Below are 21,824 nucleotides of genomic sequence, written 5' to 3'. Positions count from 1 at the left end.
TTCTAGCTTACAAGATGTAATATTTATATTACAAGTAACTTATACCATTTGATTTCTTTACCCAGAGCACAATTGTCATCACAGCTAGAAAGATAGATTCACAAGACCACAGAATGTAAAGATTTGAGGGAAAAAAAAAGTTATAAGGCAGAAAAATCAATACAGGTTATAAATTTGCACTTCCCATAAAAAGAATCACTTTGACTCTACTAGTGGTTGGCAGGGGGGAAAAAACGCAACTACTGATCTAAAATGGTTGTTTTTCTCTTATGAATTCATTTATTCAGTAAACATATATCTGAACATGTAACAATGGCACTGTGCCCTGGGATTTTTTTAAAATATGAAACAAATAAATCTAGGGGGAAAATCCCTAATTTGCTTTTGACTCAGTTTTAACATTAACTGGAAATTTAAATTAAGACATTTACCCCAAATTGTATGTACACTGTACTTGCTACAACTGTATTTCATTTTCTAGAATTCTGAATTCAGTATTATAAGAAAATGATCAATACCCTTTGTTGAAACAACAAACAAAATTTTATCTATACTCAAAATACTTTCTATGAGAAGAACCGTGGATACTGACAATTTATGGATGTACACATAATGCATAAAACCTATTATCATTCATGATCTGTACATTCCTTAATCAGAATTTTTAACACAGTGGACAGGCAATAAATATATTTTTCCCCATTGGCACCACTAGGTGGGGGATAGAAAGGCACAGGACTAACAATATACTTCAAATTCACTGCAATTTTATAATTTAGATCTTAACTAGAATTAAATTCTTTCTAAAATGAGAAAATATTAATTCAAGCGTTCTTAAATAAGTAAAACCAAACTGTATATAAGTTTTTGTATTTCCTTCCAAACAATTTCTAACTGAAAAATTAGAAAACTTAGTAGTAAGGAAGCCAAATTCTCAATAGAGTAGCTGAGAAATGACCTTTTAGAATAAGATCATTCACATTAAATAAGAGGCAATATTTAAAAAACAAAACAAAACAATACTAATCACCCGGGAAACAGCAGAAAACAATTAAGAAACCTGAGTTTGTTAGGAAATAGAAAGAAAAAAAAAAACCACTAAATAAAGGAAGAAATAAATTTCAAAAGAACAATGTCATGTAGCATAGACTTAAATATGACTAATGAAGTTTCTAACATATATCCCATAAAATCTATAATCAGAAAAATTTTAGTGCTCAAGTACACATAAATTATTTATTTCTAAATAGTAATAATCACTAGTGAACCAATAACTACTTGGAATTAAGTTAAATATCAATTTTTAAGAAGACAAAGATTTATATACATAAAAAACAGATTATAAATTAAGCGAGGAGTGCTGCCAAATAAAACAGCTTGATTCTAACAAGGTAATGTTAGGAAAGGCATGTTCAATGTTCAGACAGAGAATGACTCCATTCTTTTAAAAGACAGACATTAAATCATTTTTAAGTTACTCAAAAGCATAATTTGGTTTAAATGGGCTTCTGTAAAACCACAGCTAATGCAGGGTTCATGTACATGATGTGCTTAATTATCATATCTTAAGATGTTTAAGAAACTTAAAACTATGGTTTCATTCAAAGTAGGAAAGATTATTATGTGCAATGTAAATTAAATGACAAGGGAAATATGATGTAACCTACTCGAATGTACGCAATGACATAGGTCAGCAAATATCCTCTCTGTCCATTATCTTCTCCAGCTGCCAATCCACTGTAATTAAAGAACAAACTGTTAATACATTTTAAATGAACCATTAAAAAATATATAAAACTAACCAAACTGATAGGATATCTAAAGAAAACTGCTTTTCCAGATTACATTTCATTTTTATCTTAATTTCATTTATATCAAAGAGATATCAAGAGAATAAGTTTAGACAAAAATCTAAAAATATTTTTTATTTTTCAGTCTAGTCATTAATTTCAAAATTTATCCACCACACTAATAAAGTGATTTATATTACTTTTCATATTCTCAAAAAGAGCAGAGAATTAGTCATGAAAAATACCTTAAATAAGCTTAATTCTCACATGCATAACAAGACACTTAAGTATTTTTATTTTATTAATATAGGCTGAGTATCCCTAATCTGAAAATCTAAAATCCAAACTATTCAGAATTTCCTGACTTTCTATTCTGGATGGATAAACACAAGTTAGTGTCATCTAGAAGGAGTAGCAGACTTGACAGAATAGCTCTAGTCTAGAACTACTTGAGGACGGGCTATAATGAAATGCAGGGGACTGTTTGTATTAATAGGATGTTTATAAACAAGAAAGAAGCATTGCTGAAAGTGAAAAGTAAGAAAACACAGAAAAACAGTTCTGGGTTGGATGTGAGGTTATAGGTAGAGAGCCAAATAAAGTCCTCAAACAAAAGGAACACATGTCAGAACATTGGAGGGACAAGTGCTTGGAGGAAAACAGCTGAACCCATAACTCACGTAGATATGAAACAGTCAAGATTAAAACCAAAGGAGAAAAAACGCTATAGATCTAGAAAATACAAATGGTTCATCTTGGAACTAAAAGTAGAAGGAAAGGAGATAAGAGTGAAGCCTAAAAAAGGGTACAAGATACCTGTGCTAGGAATCTTTGAGAAGGAGCATGCTAAATATTTTATATGGTGAGAAGTAACAGGTGTGAATAAACATTCAGTTGGCCTATCTCTATTAAGTACGGTTGAGAAAAAGTCCTTCTTTCCTCTCCCAGACAAGACATTTCTCTTTAGATTCTCTTCTAACATCTGGTGAAGGTTTCTGTTTCACACTGGGATCCAGTGGGACAAACCACACAGAAACATGCATTGTTTTACCTAAACTAGGAAGAGATTGAAATTGGACATCCATTCTAAATTCATAAACCCCCAAGGAGAAAAAAAGTCAATTTGGGATTCTTTCCAAGTCATGTTTTCTGGCAAATTTAGCTTTTTAGAATTTTTCTTTTTTCTTTTTTTAAGTTTTTAAAACTGTCAATCTTCTAGTCTGAATTATCTTAAGATACAATTGTGTCATACAACATGAACACAATCACTTATGTAACCACTACAAAAAAAAAAAAACTATTTAAATTCAAACTGCTTTATTTTAAAGTAGCAACTTCCATCCCTTATTTCCTGCTCTTTGCAAATTTCAGACATCAATTCATGGTTCTTGAACAAATTTAAAGCTATTTCATGAGGAAGCACTGGGAAGACTAATGAAAGAAGAATGAGACAATCATTTATATAAAAGGGCCATCTGGTAAACCTAATCACTCTCATGTTGAATTATGTTAAACAACTTAAGCACACTTTAAAAATAATGATAATATATTACCTTAAGTTCTATGGTAAATGTCAAAACACCTGTCATAAGTGCTGACAAGTAACATTTATTCTCAGTTCTTAGAAAAGTAAAAGCTCTAGCCAACAAGGATAAACAACCAAGGTATGATGATTATTCAATATTTGGTTACTAGGCTGTGTTGGGTCACATATGTTCAAAGGTATTTAACAGTGTTGGAGTGGAGTGGAAGATAAAGAGACAAAATGGCTAAGATAACATGTATTCTAGATTGTTCAGAGTACTTCATTAAAAGCAATCAACTTTAGCTAATAAGGTAATGGGAATACAGGACAAAAGGAAAAGAAAATAATGGACAGATTAATAAAGCCCTAATTAAAAATTAAATACATGAACTAAGTTAACATATAAAAACTTTAGCAGAAAAAAAGTTGGTGGTGCCTTCCTCTAAGTTGTTATGCAGAAGTGACTGAGGATTCACGATTTGCGGAGTGGCACCTTAAAGAAAAATATCCCTGAGTCTTCAACAATTGGAACCAAAAAAAAATTTTTTAACAGAAAACAAGGGGGCAGTCAGTAACTCTGATAGAAAATCAAAATAAGATATTTCCAAGTTTTAAAAAAAATAAAATAAAGTCATTTTCTTAACCGACAATATGGGTTGCTCAAAAACAAAGATTTTTGCATCTAAATGAAGGAAGCCAGGAAGAAAGTACATTAAGAAATTAATTGTAATGTAACTAAAAAGGAACAAATAATAGCAAAAACACGAGACACCAATTTGAGCCAATGTTTTTAACAGTTTATCTCTGCTTTAAATTAATATCTCATTTACTATAATCTATTTTTAATGGATAAATCTGGTACAAGTGTTATTTGGAGTAAGCAAAATGTTGGAATTAAACCAACAGTTCTGGAGCTTTAGTATCAGTGTCTGGCAAGCTGAACCCTGTATCTGAAAGAAGATTCACTCTTATTTATAAGCTATAAATTGATGGTGTGATGTGAGAAAACAAACCCAGCATTACTGACATGCCTGAAATTGATTACTCAAACAAAACTGATAATATGGTTCTGAAAAACCATCTAAAGATTAAAATACTCTGTCTTACAGGTAATAGGCATAAAAGAATTAGGAAAAAAAAAAAGATATCAGGGAAAAATACAGAGCTTGGCTTCATCAATTCATTCAACAAATGTTTAGTCAATTTCAAGTATGTTCCAAGTATCAAGAGTGAGGCCCAGGAACAGACAAATCATGCCTTATTAAAAAAAAATTAAGTGTAAGACAGAACGGGCACTTTTTATCATCAATGGGCACTTTTTATCATCTAACAGGAAATGTGACACATTACTTACTAGTAAAGATTCGCTAGTTACTCTGAATTTTAATTACAATTATTGATCCTACAAAGTAGATTTCCTGTGTGTGTGTGTTAGGAAGGTAAGAACACTGGGATAAAACTAAGCAAATCCAACCCTATAAACAGTGATCCAAAACATTATTAGAAAATGTCTTCTTCCATTTCCCTACAAGTCCTTCTGAAAAATTTTATAGTCCCAATTAAATACTTAAATATATATAAAAAAATTTAATGTTTCAGTTTCTAATATTAAATACTAGAGCAGAGATAAAATGTTTTCATTAAAATTTACTTATCACCTGTGAGTACCTACTTCCTAAGCAGTAGGTATACAAATAATGCCAAATTCCTTCTGGACAGGGAAACATGCACATTTTAAAAATGCAAACAAAAATGAGATGACCTGAAAGCCAAGCAATTTGATCATTAAATAAATCTTTATAGCATAATTATTTTTAATTAATTTAATTGAAACATCAGTAATTCCAAAAGGTAACATATAAAAACTTAAGCAGAGAAAGTTTGAAAGATTAGTGAACTTTATCTGTTACTAAAGAAAATTAAAATTCTACTTGCCAGTTTCAGAATAGGGGGAAAAAATGTGAGAGCCTAATTTTTAATATTCAAAAATAGTACAACAATAAAACTTAAGTCCAAGGTTATACCCTTTTCCACTCTGACAATACTTCACTTCAACATTGTTCAGAGAATCCTGGAAGTAAAAAGCTAGTTACATATTAAAGTGTGTTTGTGTGTGTGTGTGTGTGTGTGTGTGTGTGTGTGAGAGAGAGAGAGAGAGAGAGACAGAGAGAGAGATACTCTAAAACACACAGCTCCAAATTAAGTGTTCAATTGTTTGCTTAGAAGGAAAAAAAGAATAAAAGTATTAGAAAGAACTCAGACTAAGCATAATGTGTATGCTATATTTTAACACTGAAACAAACAAAAAAAGTAAGACTAGTATCCAGAAAACTGATAATTTATGTACTTAGAAAAGAAAAAATGTAGTCCTGATAAATGGCATTTCCACTATAGTTCTCATTGATCAGTCTGATAATCCATCAAGCAGACAGACAAAAACCACCCTATCATTATTCAGTTGGTTATAGATGTGAAATGTTTTCTGTTTCTTTATACCAGCACAAAACTGTAAATGACAGGGGGTGAAGTATAGACAATTTGTCAAATACCAGGGATTAAACTTAATTTCATTTTAAAAATACACTAATAGCATGTTTTATACATACAATATTTTCACTGAAGAGTAACATGACGATGAATTTTTTCCTACTTTACCACAACAAATATGAAATGGGTATTAGTGCAAACGACCAATAAAAATAATATTTATATACTCCATATATAATTAGATAAGTTAGAGTAATCAATATAACTTCTTACAAATTTTGGAAGTAAATCAAAACAGTATTTTAAATTTACTATAATAAATTACCAGAAATTTAAAATGAAATTTAAATTAATAACTGCCTAGAGATAAGCAGTCTGTTTATAAACATTACAGTTTGGTGCATTAATAACTGGTTGGAGATATTAGAATTCTAGCTTATTATTCTCTTGGCATTAAGAACTTAAAGACATACCCAAATTTTGCAGCAATGTCATATACTTGTTTTTCATGTTGAAGAACCTTCTCACGGTCCCCCTCAAATAGTAATGTGGCTACACTTAGCTGATTTGGATCAAATCCTTTAAACTTAAAAAAAATATATATTTTTATTACAGATGAGTTTAACCTTGCAAAACAGTAAATCAAAATGCATTTGCTCTTTTCCTTCTGGTCTGAGTTCAAATACACCAAGTTCTTAAAAATTGAACTTCGGAACTTTAAATTTCAATCAATAAGAATGCTTAATGCACCTATGCAGGTCATTACAATATAAAACTATACAGCATACAAAAAACATTTTATATGTATTCCATGGTTTTAATCATATAAAACCATGTATGCCATGGTTTAAATAAAATGTCATATTGATATATAAATATAACAAATTATCAGAATTATAATAAAGAACTAAATAAAAACTACAAAATAATAAAGTAGCTAGTTGTAGGGGGGAACACAACAGTATCCTTACATACTAATAAGAACTTCTTATTAAAAAATACTTTCAAAAGAGATCTTAAACATAAAACTAAGAGAAATAATCTTATAAAGAAATATATAACTTCATTAGGAAAACATACCTAAAAAATATAAGATTTATGCTCCTGAATGCATAAACTAAGCATTACAAACCTATATATTACTCCATTCTGAGTTTAGTAAGAACCCCAGTGGACTGTTGAAAATGAAGAGTTTCTAAAATTTTTTCTAGAATAGAAAAGAGGTAGGTGATAGTAACCTAAAGGAAAATTCTGAATAACAAGAGGGAAAATCAGACCTACAACAATTAAACCCATTTAATTTTTCAAGAACAAAAATATCAATTAAAAATATGCATTCAGGGGCTGAGGATGTGGCTCAAGTGGTAGCACGCTCACCTAGCAAGCGTGGGGCACTGGGTTAGATTCTCAGCACCACATAAAAATAAAATAAAGATATTGTGTCCACCTAAAACTAAAAAATAATTTTTAAAAAAATGCATTCAAATGGAGTTTGTTTATTAGATAAATACTATGAGAAGATGTGTTGGTTATGGCTAATCAATGATAGAAGAAGGGATTAATTAGTTATTGGTGCGACTCAACTGGTTACCAACTGGGGGATCAGGAGGTGAAGATTACTTTAGATATTTACTTCACATCATAAAATTGAAATAAATTAAAGTGTAATAAGGAAAAATTTTAAATTCTCATTCAACACAAAAGAGAAAATCAAATGGTCATAATCATAGGTCCAGATGAACGAAGCTTCTAAGCTCAGAAGCAATTAAATAATTACAGAAAAGGCTTAAAAAATTTGAAGTTTTAACACCAAAAAGAAAAATCTCTTTTTAAGTGGGAAGTACTGGACTGAAAACATTTATTTACAAAATTTACAACAAAGGATCTCTAATAATTCCTCAAAGAGAACATAGCAGAGGAAAAAAAGCAATCAATCACTTTGGCAAAATAATCATATTCAACTAACTCAGAGAAAAATTACATCTAGAAAATATAAAGAAATGTTTTGTCTCACTGATTTTGAAGAACATCATCTAAAACAAAGGACTATTCCCCTCCCAATAAATTTAAAACATAAAAAAGCAACAAGAACAAAACCCATATGCAATAATAAGGCCACAACAAAAAAATGACACACATTTTGCTGCCAGTACTATACACTGGTATACATTTTAGGAAAGCAATCCAGCAAAGTTTAAATAAAAATTCATACTCTTAGAAAATGTGCATTAGACTGTTCAATGAACATTATTTTTAGAAACCTCAAAACTAGAAAAAGAAAATTTTTGAAAATGACTACATGACTGACTTAATATTATTCCAATATGAAAAACAATAATTATAAAATGTACACAGCAACTATTATAAGAACAAACATCCTTATAATAGGCGTCTGTGAGAGGAAGAAGGCAGGAAACCAAATTAAAATCCCAAGTATTTAAACATTTAGCATTTTATAAAAATTCTTACCTTTGTAATATAAAACTTTTTTAATCCATCCAAAAATGATGTAAAAATAGAGGAAACCTGAGGTTTAAGTGCATGACCTGAGAAAAAAGTTTCTATATTAAATTAATAGCAAATGATATTTTCAGAAGATTAAAAGACTACTTAGTAGCCTAAAAGTGATGACTTTAACTTTTAAATCTATATTATGTATATTTATATTAAGATCTTCATCTTTTCTTTTCCCTTCTTTCAAAAATCACAACTTTTTATTTAAAAACCCCATTCTGTTTGTTAAATTCAAATTACCACATGTAATTAATACTACGCATAGTTTAGGTCATCTTTCAATGATGTATTTTATACATACTAAAACTAGTTCATTAATTTTTATTTTATTAAGAACTCCCAATGGTGGCTGGTTTCACTTTTATTTTCCTAATTATACAGAAACCATTCAGAAGTATAACCAAATATGGAGTCAATGCAAAGTTTAAGGTTGTTTCTTAATTAATTCTTAACTCATCGCGAATTCTTGGCATAAAACTAGCAATTGCTTTCTTAATCACACCCAGAGAGTTAAAATTGCCAAAATAACATAAATGGTGTCTCAGAGTCTGTTAAATTAACATCTTTGCCTGCGGATTAAGCTTAATTGAGTGAAAACCTTTTACTGTTTCCCCATTGTTTTCAAAGAGTAGCAACTTCAACTTCCATGACTACTACATTTAAGAGTCATGCATCTGGCTTTAATGTTATGAGCCCAATTCAGAAAAATATGGCAACCATTTATATAAAAATTTTATAAAGAATTTAAAAGTCTTTACTAAATCTAAAATTATATCAAAAAAAGATTAATTTTTTTAAAGCCTTTCCAGTTTGAGGGATTTTGTTTGTTTTTAAAGAGCAGGACTTCCCTCTAAAATAAGTACAAAAGCAAACATTTCTAAAACAACTATCATTGATAAGTCTATTTTTCTGACCCACCTATTTTTTTAATTGAAATAATGAATCTGTGATACTACAGTTTTGCTGTCTCTAATAGGAAACTGTTAAAAGGACATGTAACATAAGTCTTAACCAGGAGCTAATAGAAATTCATGCTCTGAGGCATTAAAACAAACCCCCTGCCGCCCCTGACACTCCAAAAGAACTGCAGATTAGATGGAGATCCACCTGGCAATCCTTTTGAGCTACTGGATCAAAAGTAGTTATTTTTTTCTTTTTTTATTGTGAATTATCAGAGATACTTTTCCAGAATAACCAGTGCTTTTCGATATAATTTTTAGCATGATTTAAGTTAAAAATAATGTATCAACAAAACATTTTCTGTACCAAATGGAAGTCATCCTATCTAAATAACAATTGGAAATAAACATGTAAACATATGTTGAGTATGTGTGTTGTGTTTTTGCAAAATGGAAATTGCTATTCATATAAAAGTTTTCTCATTCATTTATCTTTACACAATGCATAAGGGATCCAAATGTTAGTACTCCAATATGAAATAATCCTTACGGGTAAATAATCCACTGACATTATTAGTATAATTTCCATTACATCGGTAGCAATTAGTCACACACATCTCCAATACTAAGTTGACATGATAGTTTTAAAGAATAAATTATTGCAAAAGAGACACTGACTTTTGAGTCAAGCATTAGTATTACTTGGAAGATATTGTTATCTTTTACTTTTTCTTAAATTAATGCTACCTATGAGATTAATTATACTCTAAATATATTTCAGCTAGTGTTTTATCTTTTATAGTAATTTGGTTTCCAAACAGCTTGACAGTGCATTTTTTGTTCCTACAATTTGAATTAATTAAAAAGGATATATTAACTATGTATGTTTCAAAGAAGTGGTTTGAAACAGTGTAAAAAGTATTGGGATTTGGATTCAAACTAAATGAGTTCAATCTCAGCTCTACCAAACAGGACTTGCAGACTTTGGTTAAAATACTGAGCCTTGAATTGTTTGTAAAATGGGAATACCACCTGGAAGAACAGTTGTGAGGAGGGATTTCATAAACTATACTAAGATAATGTGCTTAGCAATGTGCTAAGAGCTATCTAGGATATGCTTACCTTCTTTACCAATGCAATGATTAATGCTTAAATAAAAACTAAATGCCTGTTATGGCTAGGAACGATAGTGCACACCTGGAATCCTAGCTACTTGAGAGGCTGAGGCAGGAGGGTTGCAAGTTTGAGGCCAGTCTAGGCAAATAATTAAGATCCTGTCTCAAAAATAAAAATAAAAAATAAAGGGATATGGATGTAGCTCAGTGGTAGAGCACTTGCCCTGCATGTGCAAGAAAGACCCTGGATTGATCCACAGAACCACAAAAACACAAAATTTAAAAATGCCTACAATGTGATAAATGCAAGAAATTTTAAAAATTACTAAAACACATCCTCTAAAATTTGAGAAACCTTGATCTACAGAGGAAATCCATAGATCATTTCAATATACTGAAAACAGATAATCTAATATAATGTAATAGGGGTTTTACTACAAGAAGTGGTGATATTAAAAATATTCACCATTTGTGAATAAGGCTTATGCTTTATTAATCAGTATGATACAAACACTAAAAATAAGCAGCCATATATGGCTATTGTAGGGTCTGAATTGCTGTGCTAAGCATTACTCTTTTAGTTGTTTATCACAAGGTCATGACAATATATATAGAAGGAAAGACTTCAAAACAAACTGAAGAATCAAAAGGACTACAGCCAACCAAGAAGCATAACCAGATCTGTAATTCAAAATAAATACTATGGTGGCTAAATAAAAAGCAGAAGGGAGACATGGTCAGTACTAGAAAGAATTAAGTCCTACCATAGAGCTAGAAGGGACTATGTGAGCATGTTTCTAGGTATATAATGAGAATGTGGAACACAGATGGCAGACAGCCAGAAAGACCTTTTCCTTAAACTCTCATTTTAAATTGCTACAAAACCCAATTATAAAAAAAAAAAAAAACATGGTCAGAATTATAGTTTCAAAAGATGCCTATGTCTAACATAATGTACTACAACATCATCACATAAATAGTTAATGATTTTATTAATTATATACATGGCTGTATAGATCTCCAAAAGCAAGCCAAACATACTAGAGCCTTGATTTTCATTTGACTTAAATATCTCATTATTTATAGGACACAATTATCAACTTTTGTTTCTTAATACTATAGTATGTTGAAAGTAATTTATTAAAGAAGTAATTGTGAATAAAAAGAATCTAATTTAAAAATGAATTCTTGATATAAACCTGACTTTCCCAGTTAATTTTCTACATAACTATAATAGTTTTCCCTATATTAAAACCTAAGCAACTTTCAGACATGACAAACAAAAGCCTGCCTTTCAGGGCTGGGGGAATAATTCAGTGGTTCAGTTCTTTCCTAGCATGTGCAAAGCCCTGGGTTCAATCCCTAAACTACAAAAAAAGTAAAATAAAACAAAACAACAGCAACAACAACAATAAAATCTGCCTACCTTAGCCTTTGGTATTTATTACTGAACAATAATTTCCATAATGTTAGGAACTGATTTTTTTTTTTTTTTTTGTACTAGGGATTGAACTCAGGGGCACTCAACCACTGAGCCACATTCCCAGCCCTTTTTCATATTTTATTTAGAGACAGGGTCTCACTGAGTTGCTTAGGGCCTTGCTAAGTTGCTGAGGCCAGCTTTGAACTTACAATCCTCTTGCCTCTGTCTTCCGAGCTGCTGGGATTACATCACCACCATGCCCGGATCAGGAACTCTTTTGATGGCATTTAAATTCTACAAACTCAAATCCCAAAGTAAATTTCAGCACGTGAAAAAAATATGGAAGCAATAAAACTAGAATTGAAAACATGATTAATAAATTGTATCAAAAGTTCAATAATTTAGACAAATAGGTAGAAAAGAAAAATGTTTTTGGATCCAAATACCTATTGAATTCTTCACCCCAAGAGCCCAATGGCACCTTAGATACAATCCATTGTAATATATTTTTCCCCCAAATCGACCATTTTTACTTCAACTCTTCCCTTTATTTAGCCTTCCACATCTAATTGGCTAGCTGATTTTTAAAAATCTATCCTCTACTCTATTTCCATTATTTCTACCTTACTCATGGGTCCCAAAATTTGCCTCTTGAGCTGTTTCATGTCTGTACCCTTCTAATCCACCCTGAGCAAAACTGCCAGAATGAGCTTTTGAAATGTAAAGATGATTTTATTCCCTCCACAAAGAAATCCCACAGCTTACAAGATAAAATACAAATCTATTCTGCAAAGCCCTAAATAACCCATGTAGCTTTATTTCATATGACAAGCCTTGTCCTACCCTCTATTTGAGGTAAACAAAATGATTCCCAGTATCCTAAAACATGTCACTGAGGTTTCATAACTTGGGGGGGGGGGGGGGGGGGGGGGGGCAGCCCTGGGTATTGAACCCAAGGCTTTGTGCATACTAAGAAAGTACTGTAACCCTGAACTATATCCCCAGCTTCTTTTTTTAATTATTGTTGTATTTTGAGATAGGGACTCAACAAGTTGCTCAGAATGCCCTCAAACTTTTGATACTCCTGCCTAAGTCTCTTGAAAAAAATTTGTATTTCTGTTTACAAGTGAATGAGTGTGGTAAGGAAGAAATAATCTCGAGCAAACTTCTATTTACCTTTTAAGACTTTGCTCAAGTATCACCCTCCTTTAAAAGTCTTTTCTGACTTTCAACCCCTGAGGTTGAACAAAATCAAATAGAATCAACTGTTCCTTCACTTATCTATACAGGATCCAATGCAGTCTTCTTTCATAGTCTCTCCAATACTACTGAACTCATTCATTTATGTTACTGTCTGAGAGAGCTTCCTGAATGGCAGGAACTATGACATTTATCTTTCTAGTGCTGAAAATTTTGAGAATAAATGAGCGTATGTTAAAATTATCACTCTTTACTTACCAAACTGAAACTGCTGGTTGTCCATGAGGCGAATAGACGCAGGAGCACATCTCTGTTTAACAAGAGAAGAATGTGATATAAGTTTAATACAATAAAAAGCTGGATGAGTAGAATATGAATATTTTTTCTATATTTAAGAGATTAAGAGCTTACTTCCTAAAAATATACAGAAGAAAAGAATTTTTATACAATTCTATGAAGATAAATAAAACATCAGTGGCTTTAAATTATCTGGAGAGATCTACATGCAAAATAGATTAATAGATACTACTATATCTTTAATTTCTGCAATAAGATGTGCTTATGTCTAGCAAAGACCTATGGAAATGCCATAAAAGAAAACTGGGCTTCAAGGTGAACCGACTTCAAGATGGATTATTTTAGAACAAAGTAGAAATTTTTAATACTAAATACAGTTAACTCAATAATTATGTGTTTATGAACTAGTTATGTTAGGTTCTTGTAACACTTTTAAAATGAGGAACATGGAAAATTTTCAGGAGACAAAAGCACTAAAATGTTGCCTGTGTCACAATTCTAGGAACTGAAATTCTTTCTTTTAATCCCTTCTCATAACCCATTTTAAATAGAACAACCATCCAGTTTCCTGATTTGCAAGTCCTGTCAAGGTTACTTGTATGAAAACAGTGATGAAATTCTGAAGGATAAGATAATGTATCCGAAGAATAAAAACTGCACTAGTGTTGTAGTTATTTAGGCACATACTACAAGTAGCAAGTAAAGAAAACCAAGGAAAGCAGATACAGGTTAAGTAAACATTCCTAACCCAAAAATCTGAACTCCAAATTACTCCAAAATTCCTAACTTTCTGAGTTCCAACTTCCCAGACTTGGAGGCATTTGGATTTCTGGATTAGAATATTCAACTGGTAATGTCTATGCAAATATTCCAAAGTCTGAAAATCTCCAAAATCTTAAACATCTCTGATCCCAAGCATTTTGGATGAGGAATATCACCAACCTATATTTATATTTATTTGGTGATGATAAAACATCACAATACTAACACTAGCAAGGTTCGCATTAGGTGTAATTTCTCCATATTCATGTGAGCTGAACCTTAAATGGAATTTTTTATTTTCTATACAAATTTTCAACATGGCTAATGTTTTAGGGGCTGCAGTTGTAACTCAGTGGTACAGCGCCTGCCTAGTATGTATGTGTGAGGCACTGGATTCCATCCTCAACACCACATTAAAAACAATAAAGGAATTATGTCTATCTACAACTAAAAGGGGAGGTGTTTTTATACCATAAGTCTGACAAATGCTATATATTTTTAAGCATTTATCTTCTGAATAATATTTATCAAAACAATTTCTGGCAACATAAATTTCTGAAACTCAGAAGAAACAATACACAATAGTAACATACAATACACATTTTATTTTACCCAATAAAATGACTAAATGTTTCTTATTTTGAGAGATTCAATTTATTTACTCAGTTTTCATACTAAAAATGAGGTAAGTAAAGTTATTTTTTTAAAGTTACTACCAAGTCTAGAGAAACAGTTTAGATAATTTTATATACACATCATAACAATAACCCACCAGCTTATATTATTAAGAATCACAGTTTCCAAGCTACTGTCATGTGTTTATTTTATATAAGAAACAACACTATCAAGATAGCAGAACTGATATTACCCCCATTTTACAGAAAATAACACCAGAATCAGTGAGGGCAAAATATTTGCCCAAGGTCAGATGACTGTTAAATAATAAAGACAGAAGTAAGACCAAGATATATTGGGTCCTAGATGAACATTATTTCAAGTATATCACACATCCTCCAAAAAAATCACTTTTTAAAACACATTCATACAAAGCTTCTGATTCATATTTTAAACAATAGCTACATTAAAATTAATTTGCTATTTTCTGAATTTATTAAGAGTATAATAATTTTTAAAATACATTTGCAACCTGAGTAATTTCAAATCTTGGATTAAAGATATCTTTGTAGTTTGGCTTATGCTTCTAAAAATGCTACCAGTTTCCAAAATACTAAAAGAAAATCCATTTTCTTCATATTTACAAATCTGAAATGTTTTTAATAAAATTGACTTCTAATAAAACATATGAAGCATGATTAGACCAAATTTCTGTTCTCCATAAAATCAACAGAATATCCATATAACATACATATTTATATGATGTCTTATATATCTAATAAAATATAAAAGAATTCAGAGCCATTTTTCATTTTTAGAATAAAAACATTTTAAACTCCTATCAAGAACTTGTAAATTCCATATCCTACTTGCAACCAGATTCTACTTCACCTGTATCAATATCAGGTGTTCTTAATGAAAACAACCAACATAAATACATCTGTATCAGAAAATGGGAAGAAAATATACTACATTACATAAATTTCTATTGGTACTAAATCTGTAAAGCAATTGAAGTACAATATGCAGATTCTGATTAAATATTAGTTTGCAAATACTCTCTATAAAATATATTTGAGGGACAAGTGGAATAATTTGAATAGAGAATTGTAATTAGCTGGCATTAGAAAATTACTGCATAGTTTCTTAGATATGATAATGATACTATTCTGTTTCAGGAGATAGATGCTGAAGTGTTTAGAGGTCAAGGGTCATGATGTCTGTCACTTAATTTCCAATGGTCTAGACAACATTGTATATATATATACACATACACAAAGAAAAATACTGTAAAAAACTAATAATTGCTGGATATACAAGATGGATATACAGGTGATTGCTGTGCTATTCTTTTAAATGTTTTATATGTTTTAAGTTTCCAAATTAAAGAACTGGAAAGAGAGCTAATAAAGTTTCAGGGCACTTGCTATACACACAGCTACCAATATTCAGTTAAACTGACTGTGATTTTAACTATGATTTTTGACAAGTGAGTCACATAAACTAGTTAGTACACTATTCCCATTTACATTGAGGAAGTATAGTATATGAGAACAGACTATTTTAAAAGAATAAGCAGGCAGCTAAAAAAAATTGTATTCTAAATAACATTTACTTTTCTGAAATTATCAAATGCAAAGCAAGAGCTTTAAAGTTTCATATTGTAATCATGCCAGGGTTTTCAAAGGTTGCTAAGTAGAGTTTTCAGTTACTGTCATATTCTGATAAGTAAAACACTCAGAAATTTAAAAAAAAATCTAAATTAGTTTGTGATTCTCTGGCAACTAATAATTTGTAAATCATTGTGTCATTCTACATATACAAAAAGCTTATTTACAATTTGAAATAATTAAAGTCATTGCAACTAATTAAATAGAAGTTTCTATAATCAAAAGATTAAAATAATGTTACTATTCTTAAAAAACAACATTATTCAATCTGATATACTCTATGGTTAAGATTCGATTATGTCACCATTGCTTTAAAACTAACTAGGGAGGTTAAAAGCACTCAAAAGATTGCCTTTAGAAGTAGAGACAGCACAAATGCTAATAACTGAAAACCTAAATTCATTACTACACTATTGCAATATGCTGGACTAAGAATACTGTATTCTACAGATAAGAAAAGGGGGATAAAAGGCCCTTCAGTAAAAGTGACCTCTTCTGGTAGGTGATCAGAACTAATCTGAGAGGGAATCTTTTAACTAACTTTAATAAGTTAATAAAAAAAATTCAAAGAATTTAACAATTCTCCAAAAAAAATTGCTCACTCAAATGGGAGTTAATGGAATAGATTATATGCACTTACTAGGATCTCTCATGTATCCTGACTGGTACCTGAGTATACTTCATAGTTAGTAAACACTCTAAAAAACTATATAAAAAAAACTATTATTAACTGATGAAAGTATATCTGTATCTTTATTTCACTTGGACATTGAAGAAATAAATAATCACTCTGACCTTAAAATATGGATATAAGTTGAACTAAGTCAAGTGCTGGTAATTTCTTCCCAGGATGCTACAACCAGGAATTTACTTGAGTATATAACCTAATAAATACAAAATAATCATTCTGTTGAATCTTATTTTACTAAGTATTGGTAGTATTTTCTGCACTAACTCAAGAACCAACAGATTTCTTATCCAACTATTTTATTTAAAAAAAAAAAAAAGTCCCTATACAAAACACACCAAAAGCTGTCTGTAAAATTTATTTTTCTGGCACTAAGTCATGCTTTCATTTGTCATAGAGAAAATCAGAATTTGCATTTCAGATAATATACATATATCATTTGGGAAGATGTCTCTTAATTATCTAGCTATTGGCAAAAGAAATTCAATGCTAACATACATTTCAAATGTCTGCAGCATATCTACTACTCTAACTTCTTACAGATAAACTATAAAAAGATTAGCACTGAATGGTCCAGTATCTGGAACCACAGCTAAGGAATGAGTCATCGTTGAACTAATAAGGTTTATTTCTTCAAAACATAAATCAAACTTTCTGTCTAGAACAGCCCAAATTCCTCAGTCTAAACACTATATCAGAGATAGTGAATTTATCTCATTATTGCACCAGAAGCAAATACTTCAATACTAAACCCCATGTGCAACACCATACAAAAATTTAAAAGGAGAATTTATCATGATATGCAATATTCTTAGTGATTACCAGGAGAGGAATCCCATCCACTTAACTTGCATACTATCCACTGCACTAGGTGTGCGTTGCACTAAGAACACAGCACTTCAAAAGGCAATGATAAAATTGATAAAAATAAGTTTAAAAAAAAAGGCTGAAAGAAATCTATTGAATAAAAAATATCTAGAAATAAAAACTTTAAATGTAGACAGATTCTTCCTCTAACTTTTAAGTCAGAGTTGATATTATAGATGAAATCATATAATATTTACGACTATTACAATTACTGGCTGGTCATATTGGAAATGACATACTAGCTTACAGCTAAGAGTCTTACTGTAAACAAGAAGAACTGTATATTTTAAAGACAATTATCTCTTAGTTTTTAAAAATGAAATAATATACATTATTGTGTGAATATTTCCTTCCACTTATATTAAGGGAAAGGCCAAAAGTTGGTGTCAGTTTCCTAATTATAATTTTTATTTTTTCACTTTAATAAAAGTAAAATAACTTGCTCTGAGGGGCTTCTGATAGAGAGTCTGTCTTATAGTTGTCCTCATTTTGCTGGATTACACAATAAAAAATTCAATTACCAAGCATTAATTAGGGTTATTCTTTCTACACACAAATGATTTTAAATGACAATTCCATCTTCTATATGTAATAAATATTCCCAAGAATTACTTCTGAATATAAAGAAGTTTTAAATATTTTACAAAGTTATGTGGTAAGCCTAACTCCTTTCAATTTATTTGAACCCCTGCAGGATAAATTTTTATAGAAAATTCAAGATCTATTCTTTCCTAAATTATGATCTAAGGTCACCAGGAAAAAATACCAATCAGTTTAAAATTGTTTAAAATAAAAATGCTGGAAAGTAGAAAAGGCTACTCCTTGTCAAAAAGTAATGAGATGAAAGGCTATCATTTACTCTGTAATTCTAAAAATCTAGTTCTGATACTGAGAAAGACAATTTTCAAGGGAATGAGTAGAATCCATCCCAAACATAGTCAGATTTTCCTCTTACTGAAACAGATGCTCTTTTCTCAATATCATAAGGTATAAATCCTAAGTATTTTTTAAACAAATTCCATACACATACACACACACACACACACACACACAAACTGTGCTTTTAAGCTTGTTTCAACATTCAGTTTTCCTTCAAACCATGTAAAGACATGTCCACTGTCATTTCCAGAAAAACAAGAAAAGAGAATAATAAAATGTTACATCTGACAATGGCAATGATTTTTAAAAAAAATCATGTTTCCCCTTCTTGAGAGGCTACTATAACAAATCTATTTTCTAAGAAAGTCGTAAAATTCACTTACCCATTTACTGAGTAAAGTTGGAGATTATACTGAACTGCCACTTATGAGAAAGAATCACATTAATCTTCCACTAAATCTTCCTTTCTAGCTCCTCACAAGACAGTGAAGTATTGAAAGAGGGCAATTACTCACATGGGCAAAGATGAGAGAAACCTTAGTAGAATCCTTCTGCTGCCAGTGTATGGTAGCTTATTTATTTCCCTCAGTAAGAATAGTAATAAAAAGTATACACAGAGTCCACTTTGCTATTTGTGAACAATCATGTGTGCTCCTTTCCAAAAGATACTCCAAAATACAGTTTCCCATTCCAAAAGCAACTTGAGTCTGAAAATACTGCAAAAATTAAAATGCTTTGAAATGACAGTGAGGAATTACAAGCAAACAACTCATTATTCAATCAAGAATTTGGCACAATTATAAACCATGTACCATCTATTTTAATGGATCTTAATTTGCCTGCTATCAGCAGAAATTCCAAATCCCAAATTGAACAATGACTAGTGCCAATATCTGATAATTTTCTCACGTTTTCTGCCTGACAATACTGTTACAAAGGAGAGCAGCAAATAGTATCTTGCTCTTGACATATGAGATTTGCACACTCTGTAAATTGATATGCAAATATCCCTAAACCATTATACAATCCTTTATCCATTTCCAGGTAAACATTTAATGCTTTTCTACTACATATCATGAGACAAGTAAAATACTTAATTTCCCAAAATAATGTAATATCTCCAAATTGAAGTAATGGTTCTTAGCATCTTTATAATGTATAAGAGCAATATTCGAGAATAAAATATTGTCTCTTTGGACTTTTGAATCAGTTCTAAGACCACAGCATTTGTTTCTAGAGATTATCTACTACTAACTACACAAAACCAAACTGTCAAAACTATCAGAAAAGTGCTTTCTTTCTGACTTGCTTTTTAATCACAGGGTGGTACTTTCTATTAATCATTACCTTTATTTTTTATTTAATTTTTTTTAGTTTTACTGATTTTATTTTTTTTAAATACACGACAGTGGAATGCATTACAATTCTTATTACACATATATACCACAATTTTTCATATCTCTGTTTATATATAAATTATGTTGACACCCAATTCAAGTCTTTATACATGTACTCTGGATAATGATGTCCATCACATTCCACTGCCCTTGCTAATCCCCTGCCCCCTCCTTTTCCCTCCCACCCCTCTTCCCTATCTAGAATTAGATAAATTCAATCATTACTTATTTAATCCAAGATATATATGCAGCATAATTTGTATAATGAATTCTAAGAATTTTTGAGTATCCTAAGAACTTTTTTAAATAAATAAAAATACAAATTTTACAGATTTACACAAGAAAAAGAAAAAAATCTATCACCCACTATTCAATGGCACAGGTAACTCCTCTTTTATCACTTTCTATCAGGAGCGTCGCAAACTGTAACAAACACAGCACCAGACTGCACCGACCATATATGTTTAAATTTAACATTTCCATTCTAATGAAATCATAAACTTAAGATTTTGATTCATCTGTACATCACTTCTTATGATGAAATGTAACATAGATTTACATATATTTATAATGTGCAAAAGTTGATGGAACACTCAGGAAAGCATAAAATGTGTACACATCTACTCCAAAGATCACATAGTACTTTTTAATGAGTCAACTGAATCTGTGTTCTTACAGTGCATATATTATGAAGGGACAGTGGTGAGTAAACATGATCTCACTGAGGTCTTTTGTTTAAAAACAAAACAAAACAAAAACAAATAAGGGCTGGGGATATAGCTCAGATGGTACAGTACATGCCTCTCATACATAAGGCCCTGGGTTCAGTCGAAAAGGAAGGAAGGGAGGGAGGGAGGGAGGGAGGGAGGGAGGAAGGAAGGAAGGAAGGAAGGAAGGAAGGAAGGAAAGAAAGAAGGAAAGAAAGAAGGAAAGAAAGAAGGAAAGGAAGGAAGAAAGGAAGAAAGAAAGAAAGAAAGAAAGAAAGAAAGAAAGAAAGAAAGAAAGAAAGAAAGAAAGAAAGAAAGAAGGAAAGAAAGGAAGGAAGGAAGGAAGGAAGGAAGGAAGGAAGGAAGATTCAAACTACTTTTATAACTATAATTTTTAAAATTCTAACTTGGCATTCATATTTATTTTGCCATAAAATGGAGGGAATAATAATAATTAGAAATATGTTGTTCAAACCTTGAACAAGAGATAATATAAACTGTATCTTTAATGAGCTTTTTGGTGGGAAATTGTCCAGCTTGATAAAACATGCAGGGGAAATAAAAGAATTTAACACATAAGGTAGATTATAATTCAAAGTGAAAATATCTGAATAAAAAAAATCACTCTTTAAGATCTGAAATTAACAAGAATACAGAATTTATTCTGAAAATTCTTTGATTTTGTTTTTAATTGATGAACTTCCCATTCTTCTAAGGTATCAACTCATAAGCAAAACTGTAAAGCTCTGTACACAGTTTCTTTGCTTCTTAATACTTCAGGTAGCTTACGTATAAAGTTACCATGTTTTCCTTGGTCTTCAAAAGTGATGGAAATGTTTTACAAACATGCATCAGAAGAACTTGAACTTCATTTCTTATCCATTATTTTAGCACAAGAAATACTATTTATTCCTAAAACTTATTTCCATGCCTCCTTAATATTCCTGCTTTAAATATTACTGCCAATAATCATTTTGGTAAATGTGATG

At 30.8% G+C, this 21,824-nt stretch overlaps 1 protein-coding gene across 4 annotated transcripts in view; it reads right to left on the bottom strand.

The window, feature by feature from the left end:
* Nucleotides 1–21,824, bottom strand: part of Agps (alkylglycerone phosphate synthase) — a 132,800-nt gene that overhangs the window by 35,615 nt on the left and 75,361 nt on the right. For all 4 annotated transcript variants that reach the window (XR_009227023.1, XM_058580220.1, XM_046447257.2 and 1 more), the window contains exons 12-15: nt 13,212–13,263; nt 8,272–8,348; nt 6,276–6,388; nt 1,668–1,737 (exon numbers count right to left, since the gene is read on the bottom strand). Coding sequence is in view for 3 of the 4 variants with exons in the window: in XM_058580220.1 (XP_058436203.1) it covers nt 1,668–1,737; nt 6,276–6,388; nt 8,272–8,348; nt 13,212–13,263 (312 nt within the window). In the remaining variant the exon portion in view is untranslated. The remainder of the gene's footprint in view (nt 1–1,667; nt 1,738–6,275; nt 6,389–8,271; nt 8,349–13,211; nt 13,264–21,824) is intronic.

The sequence above is a fragment of the Marmota monax genome, unplaced genomic scaffold (genome assembly GCF_021218885.2).
Source record: "Marmota monax isolate L192 unplaced genomic scaffold, Marmota_monax_Labrador192_F-V1.1 WCK01_AAM20220418_F8-fsc00007, whole genome shotgun sequence".
Lineage (NCBI taxonomy): Eukaryota > Metazoa > Chordata > Mammalia > Rodentia > Sciuridae > Marmota > Marmota monax.
This window is presented reverse-complemented; position numbering and strand designations above follow the sequence as displayed.